Below are 17,931 nucleotides of genomic sequence, written 5' to 3'. Positions count from 1 at the left end.
CACAACTGACTCAGAGCTGTCTGCTGCTCAAACCCCTTTTGCACCAAGACAACCGCAAGCATTTGTGCTGCCTGATGGGTTAAGCATCTCCACTTGCATGTTCAAGCCCCTGCATAGCATTAGTCTGACTGGTGCCATCGGTCCTTCTGCTCTCTCTGCTCATATCATCTGTTGTCACCCTGGCTCAGCACTGGGACCTGTCAGATTCACCATTTGGCATGCCTCCTTCCCTGTATCCTTGTTTCTTTGCAAGCACCTCCTGGCCATACAGCATCCTTTGACTGGTTTTTACCAGCCACCTTCTCAGCTGGCAGGCAACAAAGAGCAGGGACTTCACAGACCCCAGCAAAGCAAAGGCTCTCAGCAGAGCATTAGCTTTATCTCATGGTACCAAGCAGTCCCAAAGACACTTATGGTCCCAACACACATATGCTCTCCTGAATAAGTCCTATCCCCACCACACAAATGCAGGCACAGGGGCAGCCTGCTCCAGGAGTGCCCTCAAAACACACATGGGCACAACCATCTGCAGCTTGCCAGGGTAGACCTTGCAGCAGACACTGATGGGGAACCCAGCGGTGTCAAGCTGTTCCCAGAAGTTCCTGCCAACATGGGGAAGTGCTGCGAATCCTGCTTCTCCTCATGGCTCCAACCTTCTTTATCCTTCCTAACCATTTCCTCTGATTGCTCAGCTACATCTTCTCTTTGATGTCTTTGCAGTGAAGCAAGGAAGGAGCCACACACCAACAACAGATGCTGGGCCAAGGAAAACTAAACTTCCTCTTGAAGAAATACATTCATTGTGCTTTATTGGCCTCTCGTGCTAAGGCAGCTTTGCTAACCCTGTGAATAGTCCTGGGTTTGGCATGTGCATCTAAACCTGTGTGGAGCTCCTGGTAAAGGCTTCACCTCCAAGTCTTGCCCTCTGAGCACTCCAACCTGAACAGTCCCCCAACAATCTAATACAGGTGCAGTACAGTTTATATCTCTGGAAAGAATCTGTCTTTGCATTAATTCTGTTTCTAGGTTCTAAACACAGAGGGCACAATTAGGTGGCAGTTTGACATCCCCCCCCCCAAGTCAAATTCACATAAGTGCCACCAGAAGAAGTGGTCACCCTCTGTCTTCTCCTTGCCCCACTTCTGCTGTGTGACCAAATGCTCCCCATGCTTCTCTGCAAAGGTGAGGGCATATCTGTAGAGCAGAAGCTGTGCTTCTTACCTGAACATCATCAGTGGAAACAGCACTGAGCCAGATGAAATACATTCTTAGCATTGGCAACACTGAGATGGTCATGTAAAGAGGTAATTCCTGTCACCCATTCCTAGACATTTCCCTATTCAGCTGTCCAAGGAGCACCCTGTTCTTCCAGCCACCCTGGCACAGCTCCCTTGCTCCTTTCCTTTCCTGTAGATGTGAACAACTTCAGGATTTGAGTGATGGTCAATGGCCATCAGTGTGGCTGCTGCATTCATGTTCAAAAGAATAGAGACTATAACTGTTCAGGTTCCTCTATCAAGCTTTTTGTCTGCAAACAGTGAATACTTGCAGCTAGTTATAGATGTGGGAATGGGTGCATGGAGCAGCTGTGTTTTTGTTCTGCCTCATGCAGAGCCTATGACAATGGTGTGAAGCCCCAGGTATTTGGGTCTGGAACATCTGCCCCTGTGAGGTGTGTGAAATTGTGTGATTGCTTTAAGATCTCACCATGCATCAGTCCTCCTGGCTTCACTTTCAAGCCTTCCTGATTAGTTTGGGCCTAAAAAGTTGGTTTAGTTCTAGCTGAGTGCTGAGCCTCTGCTCTGATGCTACTGCTTGAGGAGCACAGCCCCTGCTTTTACCCCCACGCTGCCAGTTCTCACATGTGTGGAAGAGCTGAGCATGAGAAAGACACGTCTTCAACTGAACCCTCTGCACTCTCAGGCAGAAAGGCACAAGGTACCCATGTGCTGACAAACCTCTCCTCACAAAGCAGCAGCTCCTGAGTATAGGACAGGACAATCATTTCCCACCCTGCCATGTAAGGGAACTTTCAACCACAGTGCCAAAATCCACAAACACCGAGAGCGTGACAAGAAAGCACAAGGAATTCAGGTGCAAGGGGCACCCAAGCTAAAGGCATCCAGTGACTCTTCACATCTTCAGACGAGAGCTGTGTTTGGTGGGCTACGGGTCTGTGGCACCAACCACATCCAGGTTGAGAAGAACCACCCATGTTGGGAGATGTGGTCTCCACAGATCACAGTCTGGTACTTGAGACAGAAGCGGCTGCAGGGTGCTCCCTTTACATCAGTTAGCAAGTGCTCTTGATTTCCCAGCAAGCTGCCATGACATCCCTACTTCCATTTAAACACCCACCACATGGCATCTGCTGGAACAGCAGCAGTGCCACCGAGCAGCAGTGCCACACAGCTTCCTCTGTGGGACACACCGGAGCGGGTAGGAGCATCCAGCAAGCCCTGCCTATCTCCCATTCCCCCCTGCAGGGGCATCTCTGGCAAAGGAGAGAAGAGCCCCTTGTAGAAGATCTCTGCACACAAGGATGCATCCCTCCCTCCTGGCTAAGCTGGTGACCATCCCTTGCTAACACAGGTGGCAGGATGTGAGCCAACACTCAGGTAGATGGTGGTGGCCAAGGCTGGTGTTTTCCCAGCAAGGAGAGAGGAGGAAGCTGCCTGCAGGATGGGAGCATCCTCTCCAGCAGGCCTTGCTCTCCTCACCACTGCTCCTCTTTCTACAGCCATTGGCACTGGCAGCTGGTATTGCTAACAGGGAGAGGGGCTGCCGGGGGGAAGGAGGGACAGGCACTGGGCAGGCTGCCTGGGTCACTGCTTGGTGCTGTGTGTTAGCAAGCGTGAGCTGCGGGCTGGGGTCTCCCTTGGAGAAGGCTCCGTGGCTCGGAGGCTTGCAGGCCTGTGGGAGCTGATCGCGACGGTGTGGGGTGAGAGTGAGTGAAGCTTTGAAGAACAGCTACTGCTATACACTCGTGGGTCCAGCGTGGAAGGCTGTGCTGCAGCATCTCAAGTGTATACTATATGCAGAAGTTACCCAGTCTGTTGGGCTGGCAGAAGGTCATTATCTGGCAGCTGCCTTGCTTTCCAGGGACACCTGCTTTCCTTTGGTTGCTGGACTCTGAGTCTGGGTTTTTCCTCTCTGTCGTTTTTTGGCCAGGCCAGGAGAGGGCAGGGAATCTCCTGTCGGCCCCAGGGCCTGAGCTGCGGGCTGGGGTCGGGGGGAAGGAGGAACTCGCTGAGGAGCAGCAGTCCCTGGCTTATGCTGCCGGCAGGGAGAAGGGCTTTCCCTCCGAGGGGGCAGCTGGCTTCTGGGGGAAGTGCTGGGGTTCCTGGAAGGAAGGACGGGGCTCCGAGGGGATGCGCAGCTGGACCTCCGTGAGCTGCTCCGTGCGGGAAGAGACGTGGAGCTCGGCGAAGGAGGGAGCCGGCTTTGTATCTGCGCTGCTCGGCACTCGTTGGGGATGCTCCCGGTGGGTCTCTGTGCCTGAAGCCTGCAGGGGAAGAGAAGAGGGAGGATGAAGGGGAGGTCCTGCAAGGGGCTCTGGGCTCCTGGCATATCTGACATGAACCTTGCTGGGCAATTACAAGGAGTCTCTGGCACCAGGATGACAGGAGCTATGCTGTGAGGAAGATGGGACACTGGTTTGAACACCACCCTCTAACTCCTCATGCTGTTAAGTAGTGTTTGCCCTGATCCTGCAGCACCCTCTGGGGTGACGTATAGGCATGGTTTGGCTGATAGTGGATATCTGGGACTCTTAACATGCAGCATGCATGCAGCAGCCTCTTCCAAGACTGGAGATACAATCTGGAAATGAGTTGGCTCAAACCAGCCCACAGGGATTCCTTCATTTCACCTCATGTCTCTGAAAGAGCACAGTGTGCTGGCCGGGTGGCAGGGCCATGGCAGCAGCTCTGCTCCTGGGCTGGACCACCAGCCCCAAGGCCAGGCAGGAAAGCCAAACATGAGTGAATTCAGGTCTGCCACCAGTTACGGCTCTGTGTTTGTCTGATAGAGAGCCAGGTACCTCCAGAAACACTCAAGGCATAGGGATGTAGGGAATTCAGAGCATGTGGTGGTGGCCCATGCTGTGCAGAGCCCACGTGTGTGCATCTCCTACCCAGCTCTTCACACTGTCCATCACCTGAGGCAATCACAAGTGGCCACCCCACAGCCCTTGTAGCTCTAATCACAGAAGCCAGGACAGGTCTCCCTGCAGAGACACAGCTGTACCCAGCACGATGCAAAGCTGCTCAGAGCTGGAGGTGCCTGCTGTTAGCAGGAGCAGACCACATGGAAGAGCCTGAGGGAGAGGAGGTGGCCTCAAAGCCAGAGCAAGTGGAAACGAGCTCAGCCCTTTGGCCAAACTGAGCTGGAGAAGACAGAGGGGTGGGAATTCCACACACCATGGGCTGAAATGACTGCAGGAAACAGGGATGGACCACGCGCTCAAGCCAAGGGAAGGGTAAAGCAGCAGGAGATGAGCAGAGCCCTGGCTGCACCTCCTTAACCAGTCCAACATTCCACATTGCTCAGTGTTTTAGTCTTACCTGTGGGCAACAGCGGCATCCTGCGGGGAGCTGCACAGTGCTGCTGTTGCGGCCGCCATGGAGCTCTCAGCCTTGGCTGCCTCCAGCAGTGCTTTCACCGGGGTGATGGGCCGAGGAATCCTGCTCTTTGTGCTTGTGGGTCTCTCTTCTTTCCCCAGCAGGGCTGCCCTCTCCTTCCCTGCCTTCCTTGGGATGGAGTCATCCGAGTCATGGGTGTCCTCCTCGGAGCCAGTGGCCGAGAGCGTTTCCGATGCCCGGCGCCGCTCGTCGCTGGAGGATGCTGAGGAGGAGGCCCCCGAGGCCAGGCGGAGGAGGCGGCTCTGCCTCTTCTCCATCACTAGGCGAGCCAGGTCAGGTTGCTTTGCTCTCTTATAAAGCCTCTCTTTGGCTGAGAGTGAAGTTGAGAGGTCTGAGCCAGTGTCCTCCTCCGAGAACAAGATGGGTATCCGGCTCCTGTACCTGGAGCCCAGGGGTCTCCGGGGGCCCTGCTGTGGGGTGTCAAGGACGGTCTCTGCTCGCTGAAGGAGCTCTGCCACCGGTGCTGACTTCTCCAGGTCAGGCTCCCTTGTACCTGTCTTGCCAGGCTCTTCCACATCCACTGAGAGCACTGCTTTATCGGAGAGCTCCGGCTTGTCCTCGGGAGGCTTTGCTGCACTGGGAAGAGCCAACTGCTCCCCCACTGTCTCCAAGGTGGCTTCAATGGGGTTAGCGGAGAGCGCACAGCTCTCCGTCTCTGCCCCTTCCAGCCCCGAATGTATGCTCCCGTTCTCTACCAGCACCAGGTTGTCCTCCAGCTCTTCCTCGATGATGACCTCCTCAAACTGGCCTGAAGGGCAGTACTCCTCATGCCTCATCAGCTGGCCGCTGGAAGACATGACGTTTAGGTGGGTCTTCTCGGCAATGTGAACAAACGTGCGCTCTACTTTGGTAAAGGGGGAGGAAGCTGTAGCCACGGCCACGGGAGGCTTTGGTTCCGACTTAAGGACTGAGGACAGGGTCCCCGGCTCGGATACATCCAGCTGGCTCCCCATAGGCTGTGGCCGCTCGCTCTGAGGTGTCAGTGCAGCAAGAGTGCCCAGATCCACTTCTGGAGGCAGGTCTGTGGTCACCGGTGACTTCTTCAGATCACCTGGTGAAAACAGCACTAGTGTTTTTGAGCCCTCCTCCAGCTCCAGGTCCCCGTCAGCAGTGGATGCTCGACCCCTGGATCCCTTCTGGTCATCAGCCAGGAGCGTGGATGGGGCACACTCCTGGCTGCGCTCCGTGCTCTTCTGACTCAGGTCACTGCTGGAACCGCTGTGCATGTCAATCTCATCCCCTTCCTCTTCCACCTCCTCCTCCTCGTCTTCCTCCTCCTCATCCTCTTCTTCCTCGTCTTCCTCTTCCTCCTCTTTTCCATTAATTTCCAGATAAGGTTCCAGAGGTTTGCAAGGAGCAGTCAGGACAACATTTGAGAAATCAACTCTCTTTATCCGCTGGGACACTTTAGGCTTTTGCCAGTAGTTGCACACATCCTTTCTGAAGTCTTGGTAAGGCAAACTTAAAGGCACCGCCTTGGGCAGACCATTCATTTCAAAGGACTTCAGCATAAGGGCCTGCAAGAAGAGAGATGTGACAAAAGGGTCAGTATTCAGACATGACATCGACACAGATGACATCAGGATCAGTGGCAGTGGGAAGCATCAGTGGAAAGCATCAAGTCCATGGAGCTTCCAGGATACAAGCCTGAGCAGTGGTCACTTGATCACTGATTTGTACAAACCTTAGACTCACAGACAGTTACCAATGGAGGCAAAAACATGTGCCTTCTTTGCTAAGCTGCAGCCTTTAACATGGACCTAAAAGAGCTGTTTGCAAGCAGTTCCTTGGGATTTCTTCACACTTCCCAATCTTCTTCAGTATTTATATACTAGTTTCAGTATTTAGCATATTTGTGTTGGAAAGGACCTTAAAAACATTTAGTTCCATGTATATACTCACAGCTTTACTCGTTCCTTACTGCAACCATTCAGCAACCATCTTTTATGCCCAGGCCACAGAGAGCTCAAGGGGCCTCTCTGATTTCCTGATCACTTTCCAGTTACCATCCACCTCTGTGGAATCTTTGTATTGCTCCTGTGTTCCAAGCTGTGCTCTTTCACTCCTGCAGCTCCTAATTCTGCCTCCTACAGGCTCCTGCTTTCACTCAACTGCTCAGCAAGTCATGGAAGCTGACACACAAAGTACCATTATGAGACCCTGGGGTGTCCAAGCATGAAGAGCAACAGAAGGAGAGGACAGCTGGTGGAAGCAGTGCTCCTCGAGCAGCAGGTTGGTGTGGAGAGGCTGCCTGTAAGGCACCAGGAACAGGCTGTGAAATGATGGCAGATAACAGGAGCAGAAAAGCAGCAGCTCACACACACACATGCACACACCTCACCAACCAAGCAAAATGGGCAGAATAAATAGGAAATGGCCATCAATTTTGGCCTAATTAACAAGTGGTTGTAAATGAAAACCACAGCAGCATGGCTCTGCAAAATGGGTGTAAAAAAAGCCTTCTAGGTCACCCTTCCAGCAAGAAGGCTGGAAAGCAAAAGCCTCCCCATGAACTCAACCACTTGATAAAGCATCGCCTTACCCTTGAGAAGTCCTAATCATGAAGAGAAGAGCTCCAAACATCTGCATTTTCAAACAGCATTTGACAGTATCAGAGGGCATTTAGGCTACATGGCTAAACAAGCACTCATTTAACTGTGTGGGCTACAGAGCAGCCATCAGCTAGCACGTCCCTCTGGTGATGGGAACATGTCTTCTTGTCTCTGGGGGGTAAAAAAGCCCTCAACAGCTTTTCAGTCCAATGATATGCCTTCCAATTGTGCTGAGGATCTCCACGTTATCCTGTGCAGAGCAACTGCCCTATTAGTATGCCTAAGAAAGTGCTGTATGCTCATGTATAAAGAGGGACGTTTCAAATAGATGGGTGGGCAGCATCAGGTTGATAGGCATGGGGATAAGTTGTCATCCATTTAGTATTTCTTTTTGTGTCTTATAAATTCAAGTATTCCCCATCCCCAATGACTTCACCCTGTTTTCCAGATGCTGTGGCTGATGGTATGGTTGGAGGATCACTGGTTCCTCTTTGTCTGTGTAAACCTTCAAACCTCCTCTCAGGTCTCAGGAGCCTGTGCCACCTCATCTGCTTTCTGGTCAAGGAGAACTGAATCCAGTCCTGCAGTGTACATCCCAGATAGGCCAGAGATATGGTTTCCATGCCCTGCACTCTATCCCACCAGCAGCTCTGTCTCCAGCAACCACTCTTTCCTTGACAGCTCTTTCCCTTGCAGGACATCACAAGTTTTGCTGAGGTAAGACTGCACTAAGCAGTATGACACCGAGCAGGACAGCATGACATTGTGTAAGAGAAATTATGGTTCTTCTGCTGCTCTGGTCGCCCTTTGCTGTCATTGAATCATAGAATCATAGAATAATTAGGGCTGGAAAGGACCTTAAGATCATCCAGTTCCAACCCCCCTGCCATGGGCAGGGACACCTCACACTAAGCCATCACCCAAGGCTCTGTCCAACCTGGCCTTGAACACCGCCAGGGATGGAGCATTCACAAGTTCCTTGGGCAACCCATTCCAGTGCCTCACCACCCTCACAGTCAGCCTGTAATATCTTCCTAACCTCATGTACTTCCACCTTTGGCTGTACAAATTCATTGTGTTCTTTAGCAAATGGACTGCCTTTCTGCCTGTCATTTCATTTCTCATGTCTTTCCCATTTCCTTTCACGGATGTTGCACCCGAAGCACAACACTGATTGCTTGGCTTCCACCTACCTTTGTGAGACTTGGACTGCTTAACCTGTTGCATGCAGTACCCCAGAGCTGCCAGACACCATTCCTTAAAGCTGTTGTTTTGCCACTGTAAATGCACCATGGAGAAAATCCAAAGAGCACAAATATGCCAAAAATGTGGAACACAGAAGTTACCTCCAAACCCAACAAAAAGGACACAGTTGAAATGTCTCCTGGGCAAGTATTATTTTAACACATAATTTCTTACCTTCATTGCTATCACCACCTGAAGCTGTTAACAAGGAACACTGTCCTAGGGCATCAAAGTCTTCACTGTTAATGTGATGAGCAGCTAGCTGCAGGTGGGCATCCTGCTGGACAAGCTGTTCCCTGTTGGAAGCCCTCACTAGAGAAGCTTGGGTCCTGTCTTGACCACCATCTTTTGTACCACAGCACACCCAGCTGCTTTAGTACTATCCCCCAAAGGCTGGAGAACTTTTCTGCTTGGCTGTACCAATGGGAAGGAATGGGAGATCAGGACTGGGAAGGCTTAGCCTGTACCAAGGTGTAAGGAATTTCTGGAGGTCTCTGCTTAAACCACCCCTCAAAGCAGGACCAACTTAAAGCTGGCTGCTCTGGGCCCTGTCTGGCTGAGTTTTGAGTATCTTCAGGGCTAGAGAAGAATCCTGAGCTTCCATGCGGTTTCCAGGAGATAAAAAGGGACTCATACACTGTAAGACCTGGAAAGTCAGGGACCACAGAGCCAAATCCTTGCTCACCTGCCTGCACAAACTGCTCTCTGCCTTTGAGGAGTTGAAGTCTTGTGCATCTTCTGCAAGGGGGAAAGTTCGCACCAGCCTCTCCACAGGCACCAGAGCCTTTGCATGCACCTCCTGTCTGCAGTTTCCCTCTCAGCCACTTGGAGGAAAGCACTGAATTAGTAATTGTGCACCTCGCACCAAACCAGACATGCTCCATCACCATATTGCATAGAATCACAGAATCCCAGACTGGTTTGGGTTGGAAGGGACCTTAAAGCTCATCCATTTCCAACCCCTGCCACAGGCAGGGACACCTTCCACTAGACCAGGTTGCTCCAAGCCCCGTCCAGCCTGGCCTTGAATACTGCTAGTGGTGGAATGTTTCCTCTTCCACCCTGATCCCAACAGATCAACAGCAATTGGGGTTGAGCCGCATGCTGCTCTGCAGCAGAGACTGCTTTCAAAGCAGGGCACTGATGACAGGTGAGCATGGTTGGATCCCTGAGCAGCTCAGGCAGGACGTGACTTGCAGGACAGCCACAGTTTCACATTGCCTCCCTGGGGCTTGGGGGGTGGAAGGGCTGGAAGTTTACCAGATGCTCCTGGACACCTTGTCGGATGTCCGATGGGAGGCAGCCATCCATCCACCCTGTGCTGCCAGCAGGAAACCAAGAGACAGGTGATGAGCTGTTTGTGCTGTGTCTGTAGGTGTTGGATTGTACCAGCTGACATTGAGGCAGTTTGGATGCTGGCAGCCATCAAGGCAGAGCCATAAAAACTCACCTAAGCTGGATTTAATTGTAATGTGCTGTGACTGGGTTCAGGTCAAACTGGTACTGACCTTAACTGATGTATATTGAACTCCCAGTGTGGCCTTCCCAAAGTACATAGAACACATCTCCACTAGTCCAGGCCTTTGTTTCTATTCCCAGATCAGTCTTAACAGCAAGTTTTCAGCAATCACATCAGTAAACAATAATGAAACCCTCACTGTTCTACCAGAGCTCCTTCATCTCCCTGCCCGGTGCTCCCACATTCCTAAGGATGAGCAGGGAATGCCTCCCAGAGCTGGAAAACAACGGGAACAGAAAAACGAAGCCAGCAAGCAAACAAACAACCCAGCCATCACCAGGGTGCTGCCTTTGATTCTTTAATAAGGTTTTGGTAGTATACAAGCTTTTTGTTTTCTTTCCTTTCTTTTCCGATTGTCTGGATTAACATACATGGATTTAAAAAAGGCACAAAATCCATTGCACAGCTTCTGTTTTGTTTGTTTTTGATGACATTGCCTGTTCCTTGTGGTTTCAAGTGTAGGATTTTACAGTACTCTGCAGCATTTACAGCATGGTCTACATACAGGTAATCAATGCATGCTTTTATACAGGAGACAGAATTCCGATTCTCTCTCAGGATTTCTATATACACAATAATACAGTGGTTTTCTTCTGAAAAAAAGCTTTAAATTGGTCTTGCATGCTCGGTGTGCCAGAAGAATTAGTGCAAGCATATATTACAGTGTTATTGCAGTACAAAAAGGGGTTGACCTTAGGCTCTAAAGGGATTAGATACAGGAAGAATAAAAAGACCCAAGGAAAACAAGCTTTGGATCCCTTTAGTCAACTACGTCCTCCCAAGTGGCTCCCTGCTCAGTACGGCCTTTAAAGCTACAGCATTGCCCTCGTCTCCCTGCTGCCCTCCCCCTGAGACAAACTTCCACAGCTCCTTCAAACCTCCCGTCCCTGGCCATTGATGAGGACTTCTGGCAACTTGAGGAAGCCCTTCTGCTGTGCTCCGAATGCCGGAGACCTGCCCGAAGGGGACTTCCCTGAGATCCACTGCTTCCAGCAAACTCAAGTCCCAGCAGATGAAGGTTCTCAAGCAAACCAGGAAGCACGGCAGGTTACCTACAGCTTTTGTCTCCTCCCAGCAGAAGGGACTACAGAAACCCACAATCATCTCCTACTTTGAATAGCAGTTGGTTCAATAGGGTTTGGACTCTCTCCTGCTTAGCAGCAACAGAAGTCTAGCAAGGTGACACAAGGTAATGCAAAGGAAGGATATGCTGGTCCCTGAGATTCTTGATGGGAGCTGGAAAAGTCAGAGAAGCAGAAATCAAGTTCCCAACATGACGGTAATTGTTCCATTGGGAATGGGAAGAGGCCTTAGTCCTGAGAGATGCAGGTGGCACACAGGCAGCAAGAGCCGTAGTCTGGTCTTCCCTGTAACGGCTTTGATTTGGATACTATCAGGACCTTAGCATATCCTGGAAGTGACATTATCCTCTGCCAACATAGACTAAGCTTGTTTGGGACTGGGAGATCGGGCAGGACTGACAACAGTGAGTGGGAAAAACCCTAGAATCTGAGCTTCTGAAGCAGCTCTTTCTTCAACCCAGCATCAGATGAGGTAAAAGGAGCAGGGGTCTTAGAGCTGCCACGCTTGCTTGCAGGACCTCCGCATTCCAAGAATCAGCACCATAAATGTCAAGAGAGATGTTCTTTCCAGCATCTAATGCTCCACAGCCTTTCTCTTCCTTTATACCAAGGACAGTCCAGTCCCATGCTGCAGAAATGCTCTGCTCCTCCCTATTTGTGCTTTCAGATGTTTAGGTTTGTGCCAGTTTTCCTAGCGTCTCGGATGGAAGCAACAGCTCTGTGAAGGTGGAATACCTGCCCCTTTGCTTCCCACCTCTGCACCCACCAGTGTCTCCAGCAAGAGTCAAAGCAGAGCTCCTGGTCTGAGCAGACACGGGGCCCACCTCATTCTTATCACTCGTAAGAGGCTCAGGAAATGGTGAGCAAAGTGGAAGGAAATGATCATCCAAAAGTTGTCCTAGTCCCTAATTGTAAAGGCAACTTAATAGCAGCAAGAAAGAAGAAGAAGGAAATTCTGAAAGCTAAACATCTTCCTTAGCCATAAAAATAACCAGAAGTCAGCAGTGCTGAGGAAGAACCTGATCTGGCTTTTTTATCTTAGGAAGGACCAAGCTGGAGGGGAAGGAGTCCAATGGAAATCCTCCTCATCACACTTGCTCGGAGGAAGTTTCCCATTACCGCGTTTTGCGTTGCCAGATCAATTAATTGCACTCAGAATGAAACAGAGAAACGTGTTGGAGGAAGCCCTGGGGATCCTTATGAGGCAAGTGCACGAGGTGAGGTAAGCAACTTGAAACACTTTGCATATGGAAAAAGAAAACCTCCAAACACAAAGCAATTCCCTGTTCAAACACCGAGAGACATGCGGGTGACTGTAAAGTGGGGATCACTTCCAACCCCCAGTGTACATGGTTAGCAGCTTGTTTAAAACGTACATTCATTGTGACATCGTTCTCTCAACAGCAGGTTTAATACAAAGGAGTTGCAATACATCAAACAATCCTTAGAAACACTTCCCAGAAAGTAATCCTGGCACTGGCCCCTGGAACTGCAAGAGCAGGTCTGTGTGTTCCAGCCGCCCAAACACAAACCTCATGGTATAACAACGCAATCAAAAGGAAGTTAATACCACAGGGATCAGCCTTTATGCGTTTAATGGTTTAACATTACCCAAAATAGGTGTTTGCATACCAGTACATTACATCCTGAGTGGCAGCACCTGCCACCAGCTGATGGCCAATGGAGGGGTATGTGTGCTACAGGACTCTGCATAAGAAACCGCGCTGGGCCAGGTTGCCAAAACCAGCTCTGCCACAAGCAAAGGAGGCCAGTGTGCCACCTGAACCAGACACCACGGGGATACTGACTGAGATCCATCCTCTGCAACAGCCTTTTGAGCACTTGGATGTGTGCAAAGTGGCCCATGACCGGCATGGGAACGCTTCTGTAAGGCATGACCACATATGGCCATTCACACGCCATGTGTGGGTCATGAACACATAGAAACATACATACAATCAGAAATGGAAGCTGGAGCAAAAAGCATCCCAACACCACCCTGGGGACAAAAGTGAACTCAGGAAGCACATCTGACTTACTCTGGTCAACCTCTCCAGAACCTCTCACTCTGTCAGCTATAGGGGAAGCAGGCCAAGAAGAAAAGCACCCAAAGTGGTCCAATTGACAAATACCTGGGGCAGTTTATTCACTACAAACACTACCAGGAGTTTAGGGATTTGCAAATCATCCATGATTTTCAAGGCTTCTGACCTTGTCTGCTAGGAAATGTAGTTTTGTCCTTTTTTATAGCTCGCCCCTTGAAGCCCAGCTGTTATTGCCAAGAGAGCTCCATGAATACACTGTAGCTATCTCCAAATAGTTCTTTCCCATTTGGGAAAAACAGAAAAGGAAAAATAAAAATAAAAGCTTCCCTTCTAACAGATTGGGATAAAAGAGCCCTTTCTTATTCAATGTGAAATCAGTCTCAGCTCCAGGTTGAGTTCTGAGAGTGGCACGAATAAATCTCCAGTGACAACCAACATTAATAAAATGCATCATTCATCTAACCCAACACTTTACAACTGCAATAAGAATAAAGAAGGTCATTGGCACAGTATTATGTGGCTGTAGTGTGAATGTGACTGGATAGCACAGAGATTCTGTGTGGCTCAAGGAAAAGATTCTAGATCCCCTGAGCAAACACAGTGGGCATCAGCAATCCCTCCAGAGGAGCAGCAGAAAAACCTCTCTATGTTTTCAAGAGCCATCTTGTGCCACTGACAAACACTTTGAGGTTCCACATATACACATCACGGCAGATGGAGGCGTGAGAGGGAATGGCATTAGGAAACAGGGAATGGACTGAACACATTTTTCCATGCTTTCTGATCATCAGTCTCACAGTGCATCCTATTGTTGAGCTATTTTACAATACAGGACTAAAGCAGCAGTGGTTATATTTCCTTGCTTTAATTTTATTTACATAGGATCACAGCACCAGCATCAAATAGTGCACTTTCACAAGAGAGAGCAAGTGAAGCTCCTGGTGATTCGCAGTCAAGGAAATACCTCAATGACATTGGTTATATTTGGTATATAGGTCCCACCCGCAATCCTCACAAGGTCCAGATGATGAAATGACATTCTGCCTCCTGAATTCGCTCTGTGCAATCAAACTCTCACATCTGGCTTCATCCTGAAATGGCTTTATTTGCTGCTGGCTTCCTCAAACAGCAGGGAAGTGACTCACAGGAGAAATAAAGCACTTGGGAAGCTTTTGGATTAAGAGGCCATAGGAAGATATGAGGACTGTGACTGTTAGTACTGTTTCTGAATAAACTCTGGAAAGGCTAAATTGAACAGAGGGTTCCCATCTGACTGCAGGAAGCTTCTACTATAAAACAACTTCTAAGTCTCTCAGAAAAGGCAATAAAACTTGGGGCAGTGTCGTGAGTGATAAAGATGGTACCAAAGCCTGGGGATGCTACTGAAATAAAAGACAAATGAGGTAGTTCAACACTCCAAAGCCTTTTGGAGTTGCTCTGAAAGGAAACCTTTTGGAAGAAATATTTGATGCAGGGAGCAAAGAAACGTCCCAAACAACACCTGTGCTGTTTCTCATCTTGAAAGGCTCACAGCCTAGAGGAGGCAGAAAAGAAGGGGGATGCTAACTGGCTTTGGAGTCACCTTTGGAAAAGAAAAGCAACTCAATGACTGAAGAGCTACTCAACCTCTCCGCCTCATGAGTGGGCAAGAGAAGCTGCTGAGGACACCTTTCCTTATTAGCTGATCAGTTTGAAACAACAGGCCTTTTGCCAGAGGTCCTACATGCAAAAAATAGATCAAAAGTTGATTTTTGTTTCACCTCAAAAAGGCAAAAAATAAAGATCTGTGACTGATTCTCAAAGACGTGCTGCCTTCTCATGTAACACTGCAGAAACAGCTTGGGAGATAGGGTGACAACCGGGATGGCAGAAGAAACATGGAGCTGCCTTAAAGCAACGAGATCCTTTGACAGCCTAATACCAGTGGCACAGGTTAGGTAAGGGAAGAACTGGCATGATATGTGCCAAGTGAATAATACCCATCCTCAAGTTAAAACATCCACTGCTCTGTGATACCTCCAGATAGGACAGGCAATGAGAGGGAACACCAGGGAGTTAAAGCTAGAATATGTGACCGAAGTGTCAGCTCTGTTGCACTTATAATTGCCCTGTCCTGGCTGACTGAAATACTCTATTTCTGGTTTTATTTGGAACTCCTCCCCAGCTCCCAGGCTGCAGAATGGGCACAGACACTTTGGCCAGCTCAGAAGACATCCAGAAGATGAAGAACTTGTACTATTTGCAGCTGGAGTTGAGACATTTTCTCACTTGCAGAGACCAGGCACCAAGTTAAACAGAACTGAAGAGACAAGCTCCCAACAACAGCAATGGTGTTTAACCAGGCATTTACATGGGTTGCAATCAGATGGCAGCTGTGCCTTCAGGGAAAAAGCATTGCCAGCTCTCTAAATTTAGCTCCTCATGTACACAGTCATTCTGGGGAGTTTCTAAGTCCTGAGGATTCCAGGATTTGAAACTCATGAACCTCTCCTGAAAATGGAAGGTTTCTTCCATTATCATCTTTGAAATCAAAGAGCCTTTAAACAACATGGTCACTATTACTCACACAGACTCCATGCAGAGCCAAGATCGCTCAAAATGCCAAATGTGTCATTTTTCACCGTTTCCTCCAAGGAAATCAGAAGGGGGGAAGGCAATAGGTTGACGAAGTGCTACTGGGACTATATGGTGCAACATGAGATATGCAGTATGTAGGAAACTGGTGCAGGAGGCAAGGTTCCCATATTCTTGGGAACAGCAGAGGCAGCAGGTGGTGCAGGTATCCACAGACACGATAAGGATGCAAGGGATGAGATACCATAAATGCCAATGTAAGTCAACAATGGGGCACGTGGATGTGGAGTGGAACATGCGCTGGCAACCAGGCTGGAGTAAGAGTTTTGTCATACAGGGAAAATATGTGATAGGCAAAGGGGAACAAAGAGGCAGCTAGATCTAAGAGAGCTTCTCAAGCAGTGAGGTGAAGGTATGTGAAGCCTACTAACAGCCCAGGGCTGCAGCTGACTGCTGTTCTTGCATTGAAATTCAGATTTAAACATGAGCTAATTGGGTGACAGCTAAGCAGCAGTATCTCTGCTTATAGAGCAATCCATGAGATCCCAGAGGAGAGTGTCAGCAGGTAAATCAGCTGCCTTCTCTCAGTCCAGTCTGGAGGCCAACTGTCCAAGTACAGCTTATTTACCCTGGGCTTGAGAGGTGTCAGCTCCCACCATCCTGCACAGCTCAGGTGATGCCAGCTGCCTCCCAGCACTGGAATGAAGAAGGTATGCTCCAACTTGGAGTACCCTGTAACAGAAAGGCAGTTAGAGCACCTTCCTACACACTCCTCAGAGGTCACTTGGACACAGGACTGCAGAGGTGGATTGATCTGCCTCTGTCCTTGAGGACCCTTAAAGTGTTCCCACCTGAACCACAGGAAAAGGGCTGAAGGTCTCCAAGTCAATGACTGTCACATGGAAAGGAAAGCATCAGTCCAGGTTGGAAGTCTCTAGGAACCACAAAGACACTTAGCCCCACAAATACAGCTTTTGAACCAGTCTGTCCCTTTCAGAGCAACAGCCTTGCAGGAGCCTTGACCACCACAACGTCCAGGTTCAGACCCACAACATACAGAAGGAGTGGAAGAGCAAGAGATGCATTTCATCATGAAGAGGTAGCAAAGGAATGGGATTGTATCACCATATGGCTGTTTTCCAGGGCATTCATATCTTACATTCTGTATTCACTGCAACAAGAGAGACTTTAAACAGTGAAAGAGGTGATGCAACATATCTCTGCCACTTACCTGCCCTTCACTTATTTGGAGCCAGCCCCCTCCCCACTATAGCCTTCTCCATTGAAAGTGAATGTTTGCTGCATAACTGCATTTACCCAACTCATGCTAGCTTAACCCAAGCATTTACAGTAACATCTTCACAGGAATCCTGTCTCCTGTGGGAAGGAGGGTGGGAAGAGAGTTATCAGTTAGAAACATTTCCCATTCTGCATAGAAAGAAAGTGCAAGGAACCAAGATATAAAAAGATGGCTTTTGTATGTATATACAATTGATGTGCATTTGCTCACTGAAGTAGAGCATGAGATCCTAGCAGCAGCTACCTGTCCTTCTGATGCTAATGGACTCTGTATCATAAAGGAGTAGCAAATGCTCATTTCAGCCCTCATTTTGGAATCTGAGGAGAACAAGTACTATGTACAATGGGAAGCAAGAACATCTCCTTCAAGATGCAAAGCCTGTTCTTGGACCCTTCTGATGGACACAATTTGCCTAAGAGTCTGATGCTGGAAGGGATTTTTATTGCACTGGGATTGACTTGCACTGAGATTGATTTGCACTGAGTGACCCCAGATAAACAATTTACGTAGCTTTATCAAACATAAAAGGACACATAACTAGGGCACCTAACTTTTCAGCCCATTAACTCCATCATCACCCCATGAGGACTGACAGCCCTCCATCAGTTGTTTTTTCCCCACTGACCCTGGCTTGCCAGTGCTCTCAGCTGTGCAAATGGACAGTGAACCAAAGCAGGAAATGAACCAAAGCTGAAAACAACTTTCCCTCTGCAGGTCAGTGAGCCCCATGAACACAGGCACTGGCACAGGCTCAAAGGGATGGCTGGGATGGGGTGGGAGCAGAGGGCACCTCTTAGAGAACTGACGCTTCTGTTCCCCCACCTTGACTATGGAAGTGCAGCTTTCAATGGGAAATGGCTGCCTGCCACCTCCCTTGAGTTTTCTAGCTGAGGGTTTTGGGGTTTTTTGTTTTGATTTTGGACATATTTACATTTATAATTGCAGTCATTATGAACGAAAAATAAATGCAA

At 49.2% G+C, this 17,931-nt stretch overlaps 1 protein-coding gene across 2 annotated transcripts in view; it reads right to left on the bottom strand.

Moving 5' to 3' along the window:
* Positions 1-17,931, bottom strand: part of TTBK1 (tau tubulin kinase 1) — a 73,169-nt gene continuing 55,238 nt past the window's right edge. Inside the window, exons 14-15 of one of the 2 annotated variants that reach the window (XM_034060864.1) lie at positions 4,566-6,160; positions 1-3,505 (exon numbers count right to left, since the gene is read on the bottom strand). In XM_034060864.1, the coding sequence (XP_033916755.1) occupies positions 3,076-3,505; positions 4,566-6,160 (2,025 nt within the window). In that variant the 3' untranslated portion in view covers positions 1-3,075. The remainder of the gene's footprint in view (positions 3,506-4,565; positions 6,161-17,931) is intronic. The other variant, XM_034060863.1, reaches the window with a different exon arrangement.

Source organism: Melopsittacus undulatus, chromosome 3, assembly GCF_012275295.1.
Source record: "Melopsittacus undulatus isolate bMelUnd1 chromosome 3, bMelUnd1.mat.Z, whole genome shotgun sequence".
In the NCBI taxonomy this organism is placed as follows: Eukaryota; Metazoa; Chordata; class Aves; order Psittaciformes; family Psittaculidae; genus Melopsittacus; species Melopsittacus undulatus.
Note: the sequence above shows the minus strand (reverse complement) of the source record. Positions and strands in the feature narration are given on the sequence as shown.